This window comes from Microcaecilia unicolor, chromosome 1 (assembly GCF_901765095.1).
Source record: "Microcaecilia unicolor chromosome 1, aMicUni1.1, whole genome shotgun sequence".
NCBI lineage: Eukaryota > Metazoa > Chordata > Amphibia > Gymnophiona > Siphonopidae > Microcaecilia > Microcaecilia unicolor.
In genome coordinates, this window is record NC_044031.1 from 262413874 (window position 1) to 262427443 (window position 13570).

Here is a 13570-nt window from a genome sequence, read left to right on the forward strand (position 1 = left end):
TGTAACTCAAGTCGGCACATCTAGAGAAACTGATATACAAACATGTATGCCAGAGACAAAGAAGTATTTGTAAAGGGTAAAACTAGTGACAGCACCAGCTGTGATATTTGCATCCATACAGTCTCCTGTGTGTTTTTTTTTAACTTTACACTGTGTAAATTTTTTAAATACAGATTATTAAAAAAAATCAAATTAATAAATCTGTTCTGCATGTCCGTCCCTCACCAGTATCTGCAGAGACCATTTATTTTTCATTGTAGATGGTGTCTACAAATAGAATTTTATTTTCCTTGTATTTTGAGAAATGCCCAAAGCGTATAACATGTTCTTTCATGCTTTCTGGTGTTTGTATGAATTTTAGACTATTGAAGATCTAGAACGGGAGATGCTAAATGGTCAGAAACTCCAAGGGCCACAGACTGCTGCAGAAGTCCACCGGATCCTCCAACAGAGAGCACTGGTGCATAAGTAAGTCTTCCCTCATCCCTTGTATACTGATGACATAGCTCTGCAATCCTTCAGGGATTAGCTGCAGCTTGGTTTCTGGTATAGAACATGGAAATTTGGTGGCTTTTTTTTCTGTGAATGACTAATGTTATATGTAAGGTCCAGAAGAAAAGCAACCTACTTGCAAACAAACCAAAACAAAGAGAAATATATATAAGTATTATTAAAAACATTATTAAAAGTCCACCATTAAAGTCCTGACATTGCCACATTTGCCATAGGGTGTTTCAGGGGCTGTTAATGATGGACACAAACTAAAAGGCAAATAAATAGATAAGTAGATAATGTTTCAGTGGTCGTATTGTTTGTTTATTTAAACCATACATATTAAATTACAATCCAAAATCTTATTGTAAAAAACTAAAAATCTTATCAACATGAATACTGAATATGTAAATTACATTTTTAAAAAACCTAATCAAGAGATAGCAAGGAAAAATAGCATACATATGGAGAAATGAATTGAAAAGTTCATACTGTAAGCATTGCACCAAGGTATATATGAAAGGAGAGAAGGTTAGCACTTCCCTTGATAAGGATGGAAGAGGTCCTTGTGACCTATACAACACGCATACAGTTAAGGCATTGTCACCTACTTCGTGGCATCTAACCAAGTTACAAGTCTGATTTGGATAGGCTGGCTTGGGCTTTGATGACAACTCCTTGCTTTCATCATTTCCTGTGTGGCGGAACCCTGTCTGCTGAAAATAACCCGTTAGCACCAAGCTCAAAACCTGGCATTGAATTTCCCAGTTTAATTGTGGCCTCTCCACGCGAGGTACAACACGAGCCAGCGGCCACGCGCCTGGCTCTACTTCCCTGCCCGTCAGCAACCAGAAGCGAGACAGTCGGTTGGCCCTCCCCGCACAGACTACTAAGACGAGCCAGCCACTGGCATTCACGCTCCCGGAGTTCCCCCGCCGTCGGTCAGCCACCCAGGAGTGAGGGAGACGACCGACACTCCCCGGGCAGACTGCCACGAGGAAACCGCCGCTGGCGATCACACTCCTGGAGCTCCCTTGCCGTCTGTCAACCACCCAGGAGTGAGGCAGTCAGCCAGCCCTCCCAGGGCAGACTACCACGAAGAGCCTGCCGCTGGCGATCAAGCTCCCAGAGCTCCCCTGCCGTCTGTCAGCCACCCAGGAGCGAGGTAGTCGGCCGACCCTCCCCAGGCAGACCACCACAAGGAGCGTACCATTGGCGATTCCGCTCCCAGAGTTCCCCCGCCACACGGCATACCGAGCCTAGAACGAAACGGCACAAAGACCACCAGCATTTAGGGAAGTTCCACCACCGCCTGCCTGTGCCGAGTCTAGTGCGTAGCGGCACAAGGACCACCAGCATTCAGAAGAGCTGTCCTGGGATCACAGGAGCTATGGTGGCCGAACACGCGGAACGACCGAGTTCAAGACATCAGTAGCAGCGAGAGGTGTGAGAGCCTGCGAGGGCAGTTCCGCAGAGGTAACGAACAAAGCTGTGGGCCAAACAAGAGCTTCGCGTGACCCAACACACATCATCTGCGATGACCGAGACGACTAGGTGAGAAGAAGAACGGGGATTGCGGCGCATGAGGTACAAAACATTAGAGCCACCTCAGATCCTTAGATACCATCCTATAAACTAAACCCACATCACAATCATCAAGCGCAATCAACCATCAGTCCAAAACAAACCAGCAGCACAACGAACACCTCCAAACTGTTCCTTATAATCTACTCCCTATCCCTGATACACTGTACACTAACCACCCCTCTTTTAGAGACCAACATCATACCCACAATACCCAACCTCAGTAGACTGTCCAGATACAACATACCTCACCAAACTAACAACAACCAAGACAATGGTAGATCTCCAATACGCGCACAAAAGCAGCACAAACAAAAGAAAGGTCACAACAAACCACACGATTGGAGAATAGACAACTAACAAAAATCAAAATAAATTTGACCTTAAATGACCCTTACCAAATAATTCAAGTGGGATACATAAACGCCAGATCAGTAGTTAACAAAGCAATAACAATAACAGACTGGATCACATCAGAGAACTTGGACCTACTATTCATTAGTGAAACCTGGATCCATGATCAAAAGGACCCCATAATTCTAGAACTATGCCCCCCAGGTTATAAAATCACTCACTGGACTAGAAAAGAAAAACGAGGCGGAGGCATAGCACTAATCCATAGATCCCACTTTGCCGTAGCAAGTATAGCCAAGTTCATTACACCTCAACTTGAAATCGCCTCAGTTAGAATCCACCATACATCCTTGCTGGACCACCTTAACTGTGTCTTGTTCTACAGACCACCAGGGAACTTGCACGAATGCCAATCACACTTCATGGATTTCATATCAAACACCTGTGTGACTAACTCCAATCTAATCATATTAGGGGACATAAACTTACACCTCGAAGACCCAAACTCCAATAATGCACGAGAATGCAAGGAATTCCTCCAATTATTATGGGCCTTAACTGGCCGAATATGCAACCAATCCATGTCAGAGGGCACACACTCGACCTCATTAGACACAAACTATCTGCAGACCAGAACCTAATACTATCAAATACAAAATGGTCAGATATACCATGGTCTGACCACCACAAATTAAACCCAACCCTACAATGGCGTAAAAAAGGATTTAACCAAAAACAAGAACATACAACCTACACCACGAGAGGCCAAGTAGACCAGGTAATTTTCTGGCAACAGATTTACAAAAACGAATGGACAGCATAAACGGACTCGATTCACTATCTACTAGATTGGGACAACAGATGCAAAAACACATTAGACGAAATAGTACCACTACAAACAGGAACCTCACGAAGACACAACTCGATACCATGGTGTAATGAAGAACTGAAAAAGCTAAAAACACAAGTTAGGAGGCTAGAACGAGCATGGACAAAAATAAAGGACGAATACACACAACGCATGGAAACAAATGCAAAGAAAATACAAGTATGCAATAAGGCAAACCAAAAGGTCTTACTACAAAACTAAAATAGGGCCAGACTACAAAGACACCCATAAAGTTTACCATCTCTTAACTTACTAGATACCACACCGATTACCACAGCCAACACAGACACCCCATCTGCAGACAAACTGGCCAACTACTTTAATGAGAAAATTGTGAACCTATGCAATACGCTACCACAGAACACCATCAATATCGAAAAATTTACTGACTGTTTAGACCCAACCCTGGATGAGTACCCAGCAGACCGAATCTGGACAAACTTCGCACTCCTCAACACTGAAACCGTCACCCAAGCGATTAACAGATTTGCCAAATCCCACTGTAAACTGGACATATGTCCTAACACCTAATAAAATCCGCCCTGCAATGCTTCATAACAGACCTCACTTCACACCTCAGCTACTTGCTACAACATGGACTCTTTCCTAAGGACAAAGGCAATATACTACTTACCCCAATACATAAAGACGTGAAGAAAAAAGCAAATGACATCACCAACTACCGCCCGGTAGCACCTATCCCTCTGGCAGTTAACCTACTGGAAAGCATGGGTAACCAAGCAACTCACTGATTACCTGAATAAATTTTCAATACTACACGAATCATAATCAGGATTCCGCTCCAACCACAGCACCGAAACAGTACTAATCACTCTTTTAACCAAATTCAAACAAGAAATTACAACCGGCAAGAGTGTACTTCTCCTACAATTTGACATGTCAAGTGCGTTCAACATGGTCAACCATACAATATTATTAAACATACTAGAATACTTCGGGATCGGTGGAAGTGTACTCAGTTGGATCAATGGCTTCCTAACTGCAAGAACATACCAGGTGATGGCAAACTCGAACACATCACTACCAGGGAAACCAGAATGTGGAGTACCCCAGGGATCACCGCTATCACTGACCCTTTTCAACCTAATGACGACCCCACTAGCCAAAGCCCTATCCGACCAAGGCCTTAACCCCTACATCTACGCAGATGATGTCACGATATACATCCCGTTCAAACATAATCTAACAGAAATCACAAACGAAATCAAACTTAGGGGGAGGATGCACTAAAGTCGTCGTTAGAGCAGCCACGGCCCCCCTCCCTTTCTTCCTTGAAATGACAGCTTCCCTGCCATCCTCCACCGCCCCCCCTGAGGTCGTCGCCGCCGCCGCCGCCGCTCTCCCTCCACCCGCTCCCCTCCTTCTGCCACCGGACCCTCACAGTGCCTCTCACCTCCGTGTGAAGGCGCTGCACCGGCAACAACAGCTGATCACCTCTCCAGACTTCCCTCCTTTCCTCCCTGTCCCGCCCTCGTCTGACGTAAAGGGGAGGGGGAGCGGCGGCTGAGACGACCTCGAGGGGGGGCGGTGGAGGCGGGGCCATGGGGGGCGGAGGATGGCGGGGAAGCTGTCATTTCAAGGAAGAAAGGGAGGGGGGCCGTGGCTGCGTAAAGTTCTGATTTCAATGCAGGGGGGAGCGGGGAGCGGCGGCAGCGACCTCAGGGGTGGGGGCAAGGCCATCCATAAAGGACGCTCCTGACGAACACTTGGTCATTTTTGCCCCCTCGCGTAGCCCCAACGAGAGGTACAGACCTCTTGTTAGATTTCCCAGCGTTTTCCAGCGTTATGGCAAGCGGAAAAGCTTAGTGCAACTCATTTCAATAGGGTTTCTACACAATTTGCTCATCTGCATTCCGTTTGCGTTAGCTGCTACCGTCGTCGGAAAAAAGTATTTAGTGCATGCCAGGGTTTATTACTTGCTCGTTAATGGCTCATAGTGCATCTGGCCTTTAGTCTCCAGATCATGAACTCATAGGCGGATACATTTCAATTAAAGCTCAATGCAGAAAAAACACATTGTCTCATCCTTTCATCTCCACACAATACGAACAAACCCACACATATAAACACCCCAGACTACACCTTTCCTGTTTCAGACAACCTGAAGATTCTTGGTGTTACAATCGACCGAAACCACACGCTAGAGAGCCAAGCGAAAAATACTACAAAGAAAATGTTTCAATATGTAAACTTAAACTGAGTAAAACCTTTCTTCCCGAGGGAAATATTCCGTAACCTGGTACAATCATTGGTTCTAAGTCACATTGACTACTGCAATGCAATCTACGCTGGATGCAAAGAACAAATCTTGAAGAAACTCCAAACTGCCCAAAACACCACAGCGAGACTCATATTTGGAAGAACGAAATACGATAGTGCTAAACCCTTACGAGAAAAACTACATTGGCTCCCAATCAAAGAGTGAATTGCGTTCAAGGTCTGCACCCTAGTTCATAAAATTATTCATGGCGAAGCATCAGCCTGCATGGCAGACCTTATAGACCTCCCAACCAGGAACACAAAAAGATCAGCACGCTCTTACCTAAATCTCCACTTCCCAAGCTGCAAAGGTCTAAAATGTAAAACAACGTATGCATCCAGCTTCTCTTACATAAGCACGCAACTATGAAATACACATCCAAACGTCACAAAAAGAATGCATGACCTAACAAACTTCCGGAAATTGTTAAAAACCTGCCTGTTCACAAAGGCATACCAGAAAGAACCAACCTAAACTCTTGAACTCTGCAAAACAATCGAAACTTTTACCAGAACTGGACAAAATCTAACTCTCTCTCCTTGATCACTTAAAATACTCTGTCATCTATGAACATCAACACTAGACCACTCTGTATTTCTCTTACCGGAATTGGCGATCGCCGTCACGGTACTATGTAAGCCACATTGAGCCTGCAAATAGGTGGGAAAATGTGGAATACAAATGCAACAAATAAATAAATAAACTCCAGTAGTTGGAAAATAAGGACAGAGCTGGGCAGACTTCTATGGTCTGTGTCCCAGAAACACCAAAGAAAGACCGTGATCAAGTATATATGTTCATTGTTTGGATTTTTTTTTACACCTTTTCAGTAGTAGCTCAAGGTGAGCTACATTCAAGTACACTGGATATTTCCCTGTCCATGGAGGGCGCACAATCTAAGTTTGTACCTGAGGCAATGAAGGGTTGATCTGTATCCTCGTCAAAAGAAATTATACGATGTGATACCCACCAAACAGTCTTCTCAAGAGTAGCCCCCATGCTCTGGAATTTACTCCCAGAGGGGCTACATGTATCTCGAGACTACCTCTACTTTAGGAAGCAGGTGAAAGCCTGGCTCCTCTCCCAAGCCTTTAATACATAGGGTGACTGACTATACACTCATTCTGCACCTGGACTAACTTGCTACACCCACTTTAACTTAGATCAGTTCCTTATCTCTTGCTTATCTATACAAAGAATTTGCCTTGAGTTTAGCCAATCATCAAATTATACCAACTGACTCTACCATTCATCTTGTTCCCATCATATATCTGCTGTGGGTCCCTCAGCTATATGGTAAGCCGTATTGTAGAAAATCTTTAGCATCATATCTGTGTGTGTGGAATGTTCTAATGCACGCATGCTTATTAGGTGTATCATAAGTATTATGCTATTAGTGCAGCGGGTTGTGGACCTGGGGAGCCAGGTTCGATTGCCACATCTGTCTAACCATCGGCAGTGGGTTAAGATCCTGGGGGACCAGGCTCAATTCCCTCTGCAGCTCCGTGTGACCCTGGCAAGTTGCTTAGCCCTCTATCTCCCCAGGTACAATATATTTAGACTGTGAGCCCATCAGGGACAGTGCAAGTACCTGTATAGTTATATGTAAATCACCTCAATTCGTGCTTTGAAGAGGTGGTATATCAAATTGATAAACTTAAACTGTTATCCGGTCAGGTGAAAGTATTATCGTGCTGGAGGGAGAGTCCATTTTGTGATAGCAGCATTGGGGGGGGGGGGGGGCAGTGATTTCAAAGCCTCTTGTGAGTGGGGTTTCAGTGCTATTACTGACATAGAAGCAAAAACCTCCCAGCCTGATTCAGTGTGAAACCTACCCACAGTGTTTGGATACTTTCACTTGACTGCCCAATAAACCACCTTAAAGCTGATGCTTGGATTATCTCTTTAAGTGCCATTGAAGTTGTACTGTTTGAATATGGATAAAGGCAGAGAAGAACCAGTTTGCACATCCATATTTCGTGCAGCACTTAAATGGATGAGCCTGTAAAATCCCAAGCTTAAACCAACATCAGCTTCTTCCCTCATCCCTCTGTCCTTAACCAACCTCTCAACCCTATTTCCATCATTGCTGTCAATTTGTTCAGCATGCTTCAGTGTCATTGCAAGGTGATCTGAACCCTTGTTTTGTTTTTCTTCCCTACTCCTGCCCCTCATTTTAGATTTCCACTGTTCACTGCTATATATGAAATCTGCTATGAAGGGAAACCTGTGCTTGAGATGATCTCCTGCCTTCAGAGTCACCCGGAACACAAGTGAAGAGACTGATGAAGAGAAGTTGTGTCGGCTTTTCTAGATGGGCTATTCATCTTCACGAAAAGTACACCTGGAAATCTTAAAACACAAGAATGTGATAAGTTATATCAGGGGTGTTTTTCCTACCATATCTAATGTAAGTAATGTAGGATGTTCTTAGGTGCATTATTGTCACTTTACTGGCAAAAAACAATGCATTCTGTGGATGTTCAATACTAACCACATACATAATGTAGTGCATATATTTTTATAACCAGATTTCATTCTGTAACTCACCTTGATGTTCCTCCCCTTTTCCCCCTCAAAAAAGAAAAGTTATTTATTGTAGCAGACTCCATACATATGGGTTTTAATTAATATTTTTACATTGGAATTTTTTAATGATCAATTACAATCATTGTACGTTACCCAGTTTTGCATTATCAAGCACAGGATTAGTCCTAGCTAATGCACATTTTCACAAGGCAAATGATGAACAATCTGTGTACTCGGTACCTTTCTAAGATTGGTCTTTCTGGTTCTCCCTTCTCTCTTTCTGTGATGGGTCATAGTCACTGTGTTACTGTCCCATTTGAAGTAAATTCCTTCTCTTGTTTGGAAGACTGAATGGTGGATTGTCTTAGGACAGGCTTTATCCCATGACTTGCCCCCCCGGTGACTCATTGCTGCACTGTTTGCATTATGTAAACTTGAGGTGGGCCAAGAAACCCATAGTGGAGGCACTGGTGGCACTTCCACATAAAGATTAACTTCATGCAACACAGGCAGTGGGTATAAATTGATGCAGTTTTATTAATACGATGCAATGTAATTCATAATATCCAACCAGGTGTAACTGGTGAACTTGTCCTAAAAAAAGGTAATTCATATGTTTCAGTCATGTTGTAGGCCTCCCAGTTTTTCGCCCCCCCCCCCCCCCTCTATTTCTGGCTGGTCAAGTCTTTGATTGGCTAATATGTCATAGTCATTAAGGGTGTCATTTTGTAAGTGATTGTGTAGAACAGTGTGTTACGTGCTCAGGTAGGATTTATAAGTTCTCACAAATGGGTGACGTCCACGGCAGCCCCTCCGATCGGAGATCTTCCTAGCAACAGAGTTTGCTAGTTCTCGCGCGCGCCCGCGATGCGCACATGCGCGGCTGTCTTCCCGCCCGAAATCGCTCGTGTTCGCTAGTCTCCTTTTTTCCGCGGCTCGGGACGGCTGTTTTTTCGGTCGCTCTGCGCCCCTTGGAGATCCCTCGCTATTCGCGGTCTTTTTTCTCTACTTTTCCTCTATTTCTAGTGTTGGCCCGTAAGTTTTCTTTCGTGGTCGAGTGCGGCCTTTTTCGTCGCCCGTTCGTTTTTTGGTGAGTTTTTGGTGCCCTTTTTTCACCATCGTGGATTTCGATTTTGCCGGCGAGATTTTTCCGCCCATGTCATCGAAGCCTTCCAGCGGCTTCAAACCGTTCACCCAGTGCGGCCGGATAATCTCGCTCACTGATAGGCACGCTTCTTGCCTTCAGTGTCTGGGGGCTGGCCACCATCCTCAGGCCTGATGAGGAGGCCTCGTGGGAAGCAGAGGAAGGCGTCGGATATTTCTCTGACGAGGAGTCTGACGGTCTTCCTTCTGATCCTACTCCCTCGCCTGAAAGACAGCTTTCTCCTCCGGAGAGTCTCTCTTTCGTGACCTTTGTCCGGGAAATGTCTACGGCAATTCCCTTTCCCATGGTCACGGAGGATGAGCCGAGAGCTGAGATGCTGGAGCTCTTGGACTATCCTTCGCCACCTAAGGAATCGTCCACAGTACCCATGCATTATGTCTTCAAGAACGTTGCTGGCGAACTGGGCGAAACCCTTAACTACGCCCCACATCCCCAAGAAGATCGAATCTCAATATCGGATCCATGGGGAACCCGGAGTTGATGCGGACTCAGTTGCCACACGACTCTGGTGTGATGGATCTGGCCCTCAAGAAGGCCAAGAGTTCTAGAGAGTATGCTTCGGCGCCCCCGGGCAAAGACTCTATAACCTTGGACTCCTTGGGGCGGAAGGCCTACTATTCTGCAATGCTCATTGCCAAAATCCAGTCCTACCAGCTCTACACGAGCATACACATGTGGAACAATGTGCGGCAGTTGGCGGACTTGGTGGACAAGCTCCCTTCTGAGCAGGCCAAGCCCTTTCAGCAGGTGGTCAGGCAGCTGAAGGCGTGTAGGAAATTCCTGGCCAGGGGGGTCTTTGACTCTTTTGTTGTTGTATCCAGGGCCGCTGTGCAGGGTGTGGTGATGCGCAGGCTCTCATGGCTGCGCGCCTCCGACCTGGAAAATCGAATCCAGCAGCGGATTGCGGATGCTCCTTGCCGGGGGGACAATGTTTTTGGGGACAAGGTCGAACAGCTCCACCAGCGGGATACCACTTTCGACAAGTTCTCCCGCCGGCCGCCTTCAGCCTCTACCTCTTCAGGTAGACGTTTTTATGGGGGAAGGAGGACGGTTCCCTATTCTTCCGGTAAGCGTAGGTACAATCCTCCTTCCCGCCAGCCTGCTGCTCAGGCTAAACCCCAGCGCGCTCGCTCTCATCAGCAGCGCGCGCCTCAGGCCCCTGCGGCTCCCCAGCAAAAGTCAGGGGCGGGCTTTTGACTGGCTCCTGCAGAGCATAGCCGACGTTCCAGTGTCTGTGCCGGATGGCCTTCCGGTCGGGGGGAGGTTAACATTTTTTCACCAAAGGTGGCCTCTTGTAACCTCCGATCAGTGGGTTCTCCAAATAGTCCGGCTAGGGTACTCTCTCAATTTGACCTCAAAGCCTCCAAATTGCCCACCGGGAGCTCAATCCTTCAGCTTCCAGCACAGGCAGGTACTTGCAGAGGAACTCTCCGCCCTTCTCAGCGCCAATGCGGTCGAGCCCGTGCCACCGGGGCAAGAGGGGCTGGGATTCTATTCCAGGTACTTCCTTGTGGAAAAGAAAACAGGGGGGATGCGTCCCATCCTAGACCTAAGGGCCCTGAACAAATATCTGGTCCGAGAAAAGTTGAGGATGCTTTCCCTGGGCACCCTTCTTCCCATGATTCAACAGGACGATTGGCTATGCTCTCTGGACTTAAAGGATGCCTATACGCACATCCCGATTCTGCCAGCTCACAGGCAGTATCTTCGATTTCGTCTGGGAACACGGCATTTTCAGTACTGTGTGCTACCCTTTGTGCTTGCCTCCGCCCCAGAGTATTCACCAAATGCCTAGCCGTAGTAGCGGCTTCTCTACGCAGGCTGGGAGTGCATGTGTTCCCTTACCTCGACGATTGGCTGGTAAAGAACACCTCCGAGGCAGGAGCTCGGCAGTCCATGCAGGTGACTATTCGACTCCTGGAGCTGCTAGGGTTTGTGATAAATTATCCCAAGTCCCACCTTCTTCCAGTTCAGAAACTCGATTTTATAGGAGCTCTGCTGGATTCCCAGACGGCCTGTGCCTACCTTCCAGAGACCAGGGCCGACAATCTGCTGACCCTTGTCTCCTCGTTGCGGGCGTCTCAGCAGATCACAGCTCGGCAGATGTTGAGATTGCTCGGCCACATGGCCTCCACGGTTCACGTGACTCCCATGGCCCGCCGTTTTATGAGATCAGCTCAATGGACCCTAGCCTCCCTGTGGTGCCAGGCTGCTGGGAGCCTAGAGGACGTGGTCCGTTTGTCCACGAGGTTTCTCCTCTCCCTTCATTGGTGGACAATTCGATCCAATTTGACCCTGGGACGTCCCTTCCAGATTCCTCAGCCGCAAAAGGTGCTGACCACGGATGCGTCACTCCTGGGGTGATGAGCGCATGTCGATGGGCTCCACACCCAGGGGACTTGGTCCGTCCAGGAACAAGGTCTACAGATCAACCTCCTGGAGTTGCGAGCGGTCTGGAACGCTCTGAAGGCTTTCAGAGATTGGCTGTCCCATCAAATTATCCAAATTCAGACAGACAACCAGGTTGCTATGTATTACATCAACAAGCAAGGGGGCACCGGATCTCGCCCCCTGTGTCGGGAAGCCGTCAGCTTGTGGCACTGGGCACGCCGGTTCGGCATGTGGCTCCAGGCCACGTATCTGACAGGCATACACAACAGTCTGGCCGACAGATTGAGCAGGATCATGCAACCGCACGAGTGGTCGCTCAGTTCCAGAGTGGTTCGCGAGATCTTCCAAGTGTGGGGCACCCCCTTGGTGGACCTCTTTGCCACTCAGACCAATCACAAGGTCCCTCAGTTCTGTTCAAGGCTGCAGGCCCACGGCAGACTGGCGTCGGATGCTTTCCTTCTGTTTTGGGGGGAAGGCCTCCTGTACGCGTATTCTCCCATTCCTTTGATAGGGAGGACTTTGCTGAAACTCAAGCAAGACAGGGGAACCATGATTTTGATTGCTCCTTTTTGGCCTCGTCAGATCTGGTTCCCTCTTCTTTTGGAGTTGTCTTCCGAAGAACCGTGGAGATTGGACTGCTTTCCAACCCTCATCACGCAGAACGAGGGGGCGCTCCTCCATCCCAACCTTTGGTCTCTGGCCCTCACAGCCTGGATGTTGAGAGCGTAGACTTCGCCTCCTTGGGTCTGTCTTGGGTCTCCCGAGTCTTGCTTGCTTCCAGGAAAGATTCTACCAAGAGGAGTTATTTTTTCCTCTGGCGACAGTTTGCTGTGTGGTGTGATGGCAAGGCCTTAGATCCTCGTTCTTGTCCTACACAGACCCTGCTTGAATACCTTCTACATTTATCGGAGTCTGGTCTTAAAACCAACTCTGTAAGGGTTCATCTTAGTGCGATTAGTGCATACCATTACCATGTGGAAGGTAAGCCGATCTCGGGACAGCCTTTAGTTGTTCGCTTCATGAGAGGTTTGCTTTTGTCAAAGCCCCCAGTCAAACCTCCTACAGTGTCATGGGATCTCAATGTCGTTCTCACCCAGCTGATGAAACCTCCTTTTGAGGCACTGGATTCCTGTCATCTGAAGTACTTGACCTGGAAGGTCATTTTCTTGGTGGCAGTTACTTCAGCTCGCAGAGTCAGTGAGCTTCAAGCCTTGGTAGCTCATGCTCCTTATACCAAATTTCATCATAACAGAGTAGTCCTCCGCACTCACCCTAAGTTCTTGCCGAAGGTGGTGTTGGAGTTCCATCTGAACCAGTCAATTGTCTTGCCAACATTCTTTCCCCGTCCTCATACCCGCCCTGCTGAACATCAGCTGCACACATTGGACTGCAAGCGAGCATTGGCCTATCTGGAGCGGACAAACCCCCACAGACAGTGGGGAGTGGCTGTCGGGAAACGCACCATATCCAATTGGCTAGCAGATTGCATTTCCTTCACTCACGCCCAGGCTGGGCTGACTCTTGAGGGTCATGTCACGGCTCATAGTGTTCGAGCCATGGCGGCGTCAGTGGCCCACTTGAAGTCAGCCACTATTGAAGAGATTTGCAAGGCTGCGACGTGGTCATCTGTCCACACATTCACATCTCACTACTGCCTTCAGCAGGATACCCGACGCGACAGTCGGTTCGGGCAGTCGGTGCTGCAGAATCTGTTCGGGGTTTAGAATCCAACTCCACCCCCCTAGGCCCATTTTTATTCTGTTCCAGGCTGCACTTTCAGTTAGTTGAAAAAGTTTAGGTCAATCTCAGTTCTGTCCTCGCCGTTGCGAGGCCCAATTGACCATGTTTGTTGTTTTGAGTGAGCCTGAGGGCTAGGGATACCCCA

At 47.5% G+C, this 13570-nt stretch overlaps 1 protein-coding gene and 1 non-coding gene across 2 annotated transcripts in view; both read left to right on the forward strand.

Moving 5' to 3' along the window:
- GPD1L (glycerol-3-phosphate dehydrogenase 1 like) overlaps window positions 1-8901 on the forward strand; it is an 81041-nt gene extending 72140 nt beyond the window's left edge. The window contains exons 7-8 of the mRNA XM_030190021.1: window positions 362-468; window positions 7781-8901. Of these exons, the coding sequence (XP_030045881.1) occupies window positions 362-468; window positions 7781-7877 (204 nt within the window). The 3' untranslated portion in view covers window positions 7878-8901. The remainder of the gene's footprint in view (window positions 1-361; window positions 469-7780) is intronic.
- Window positions 1002-1126, forward strand: LOC115460873. Its single transcript, XR_003940644.1, has one exon. It is a non-coding gene; the product is annotated as a U6atac minor spliceosomal RNA (small nuclear RNA).
- Window positions 8902-13570: the final 4669 nt, after the last annotated feature.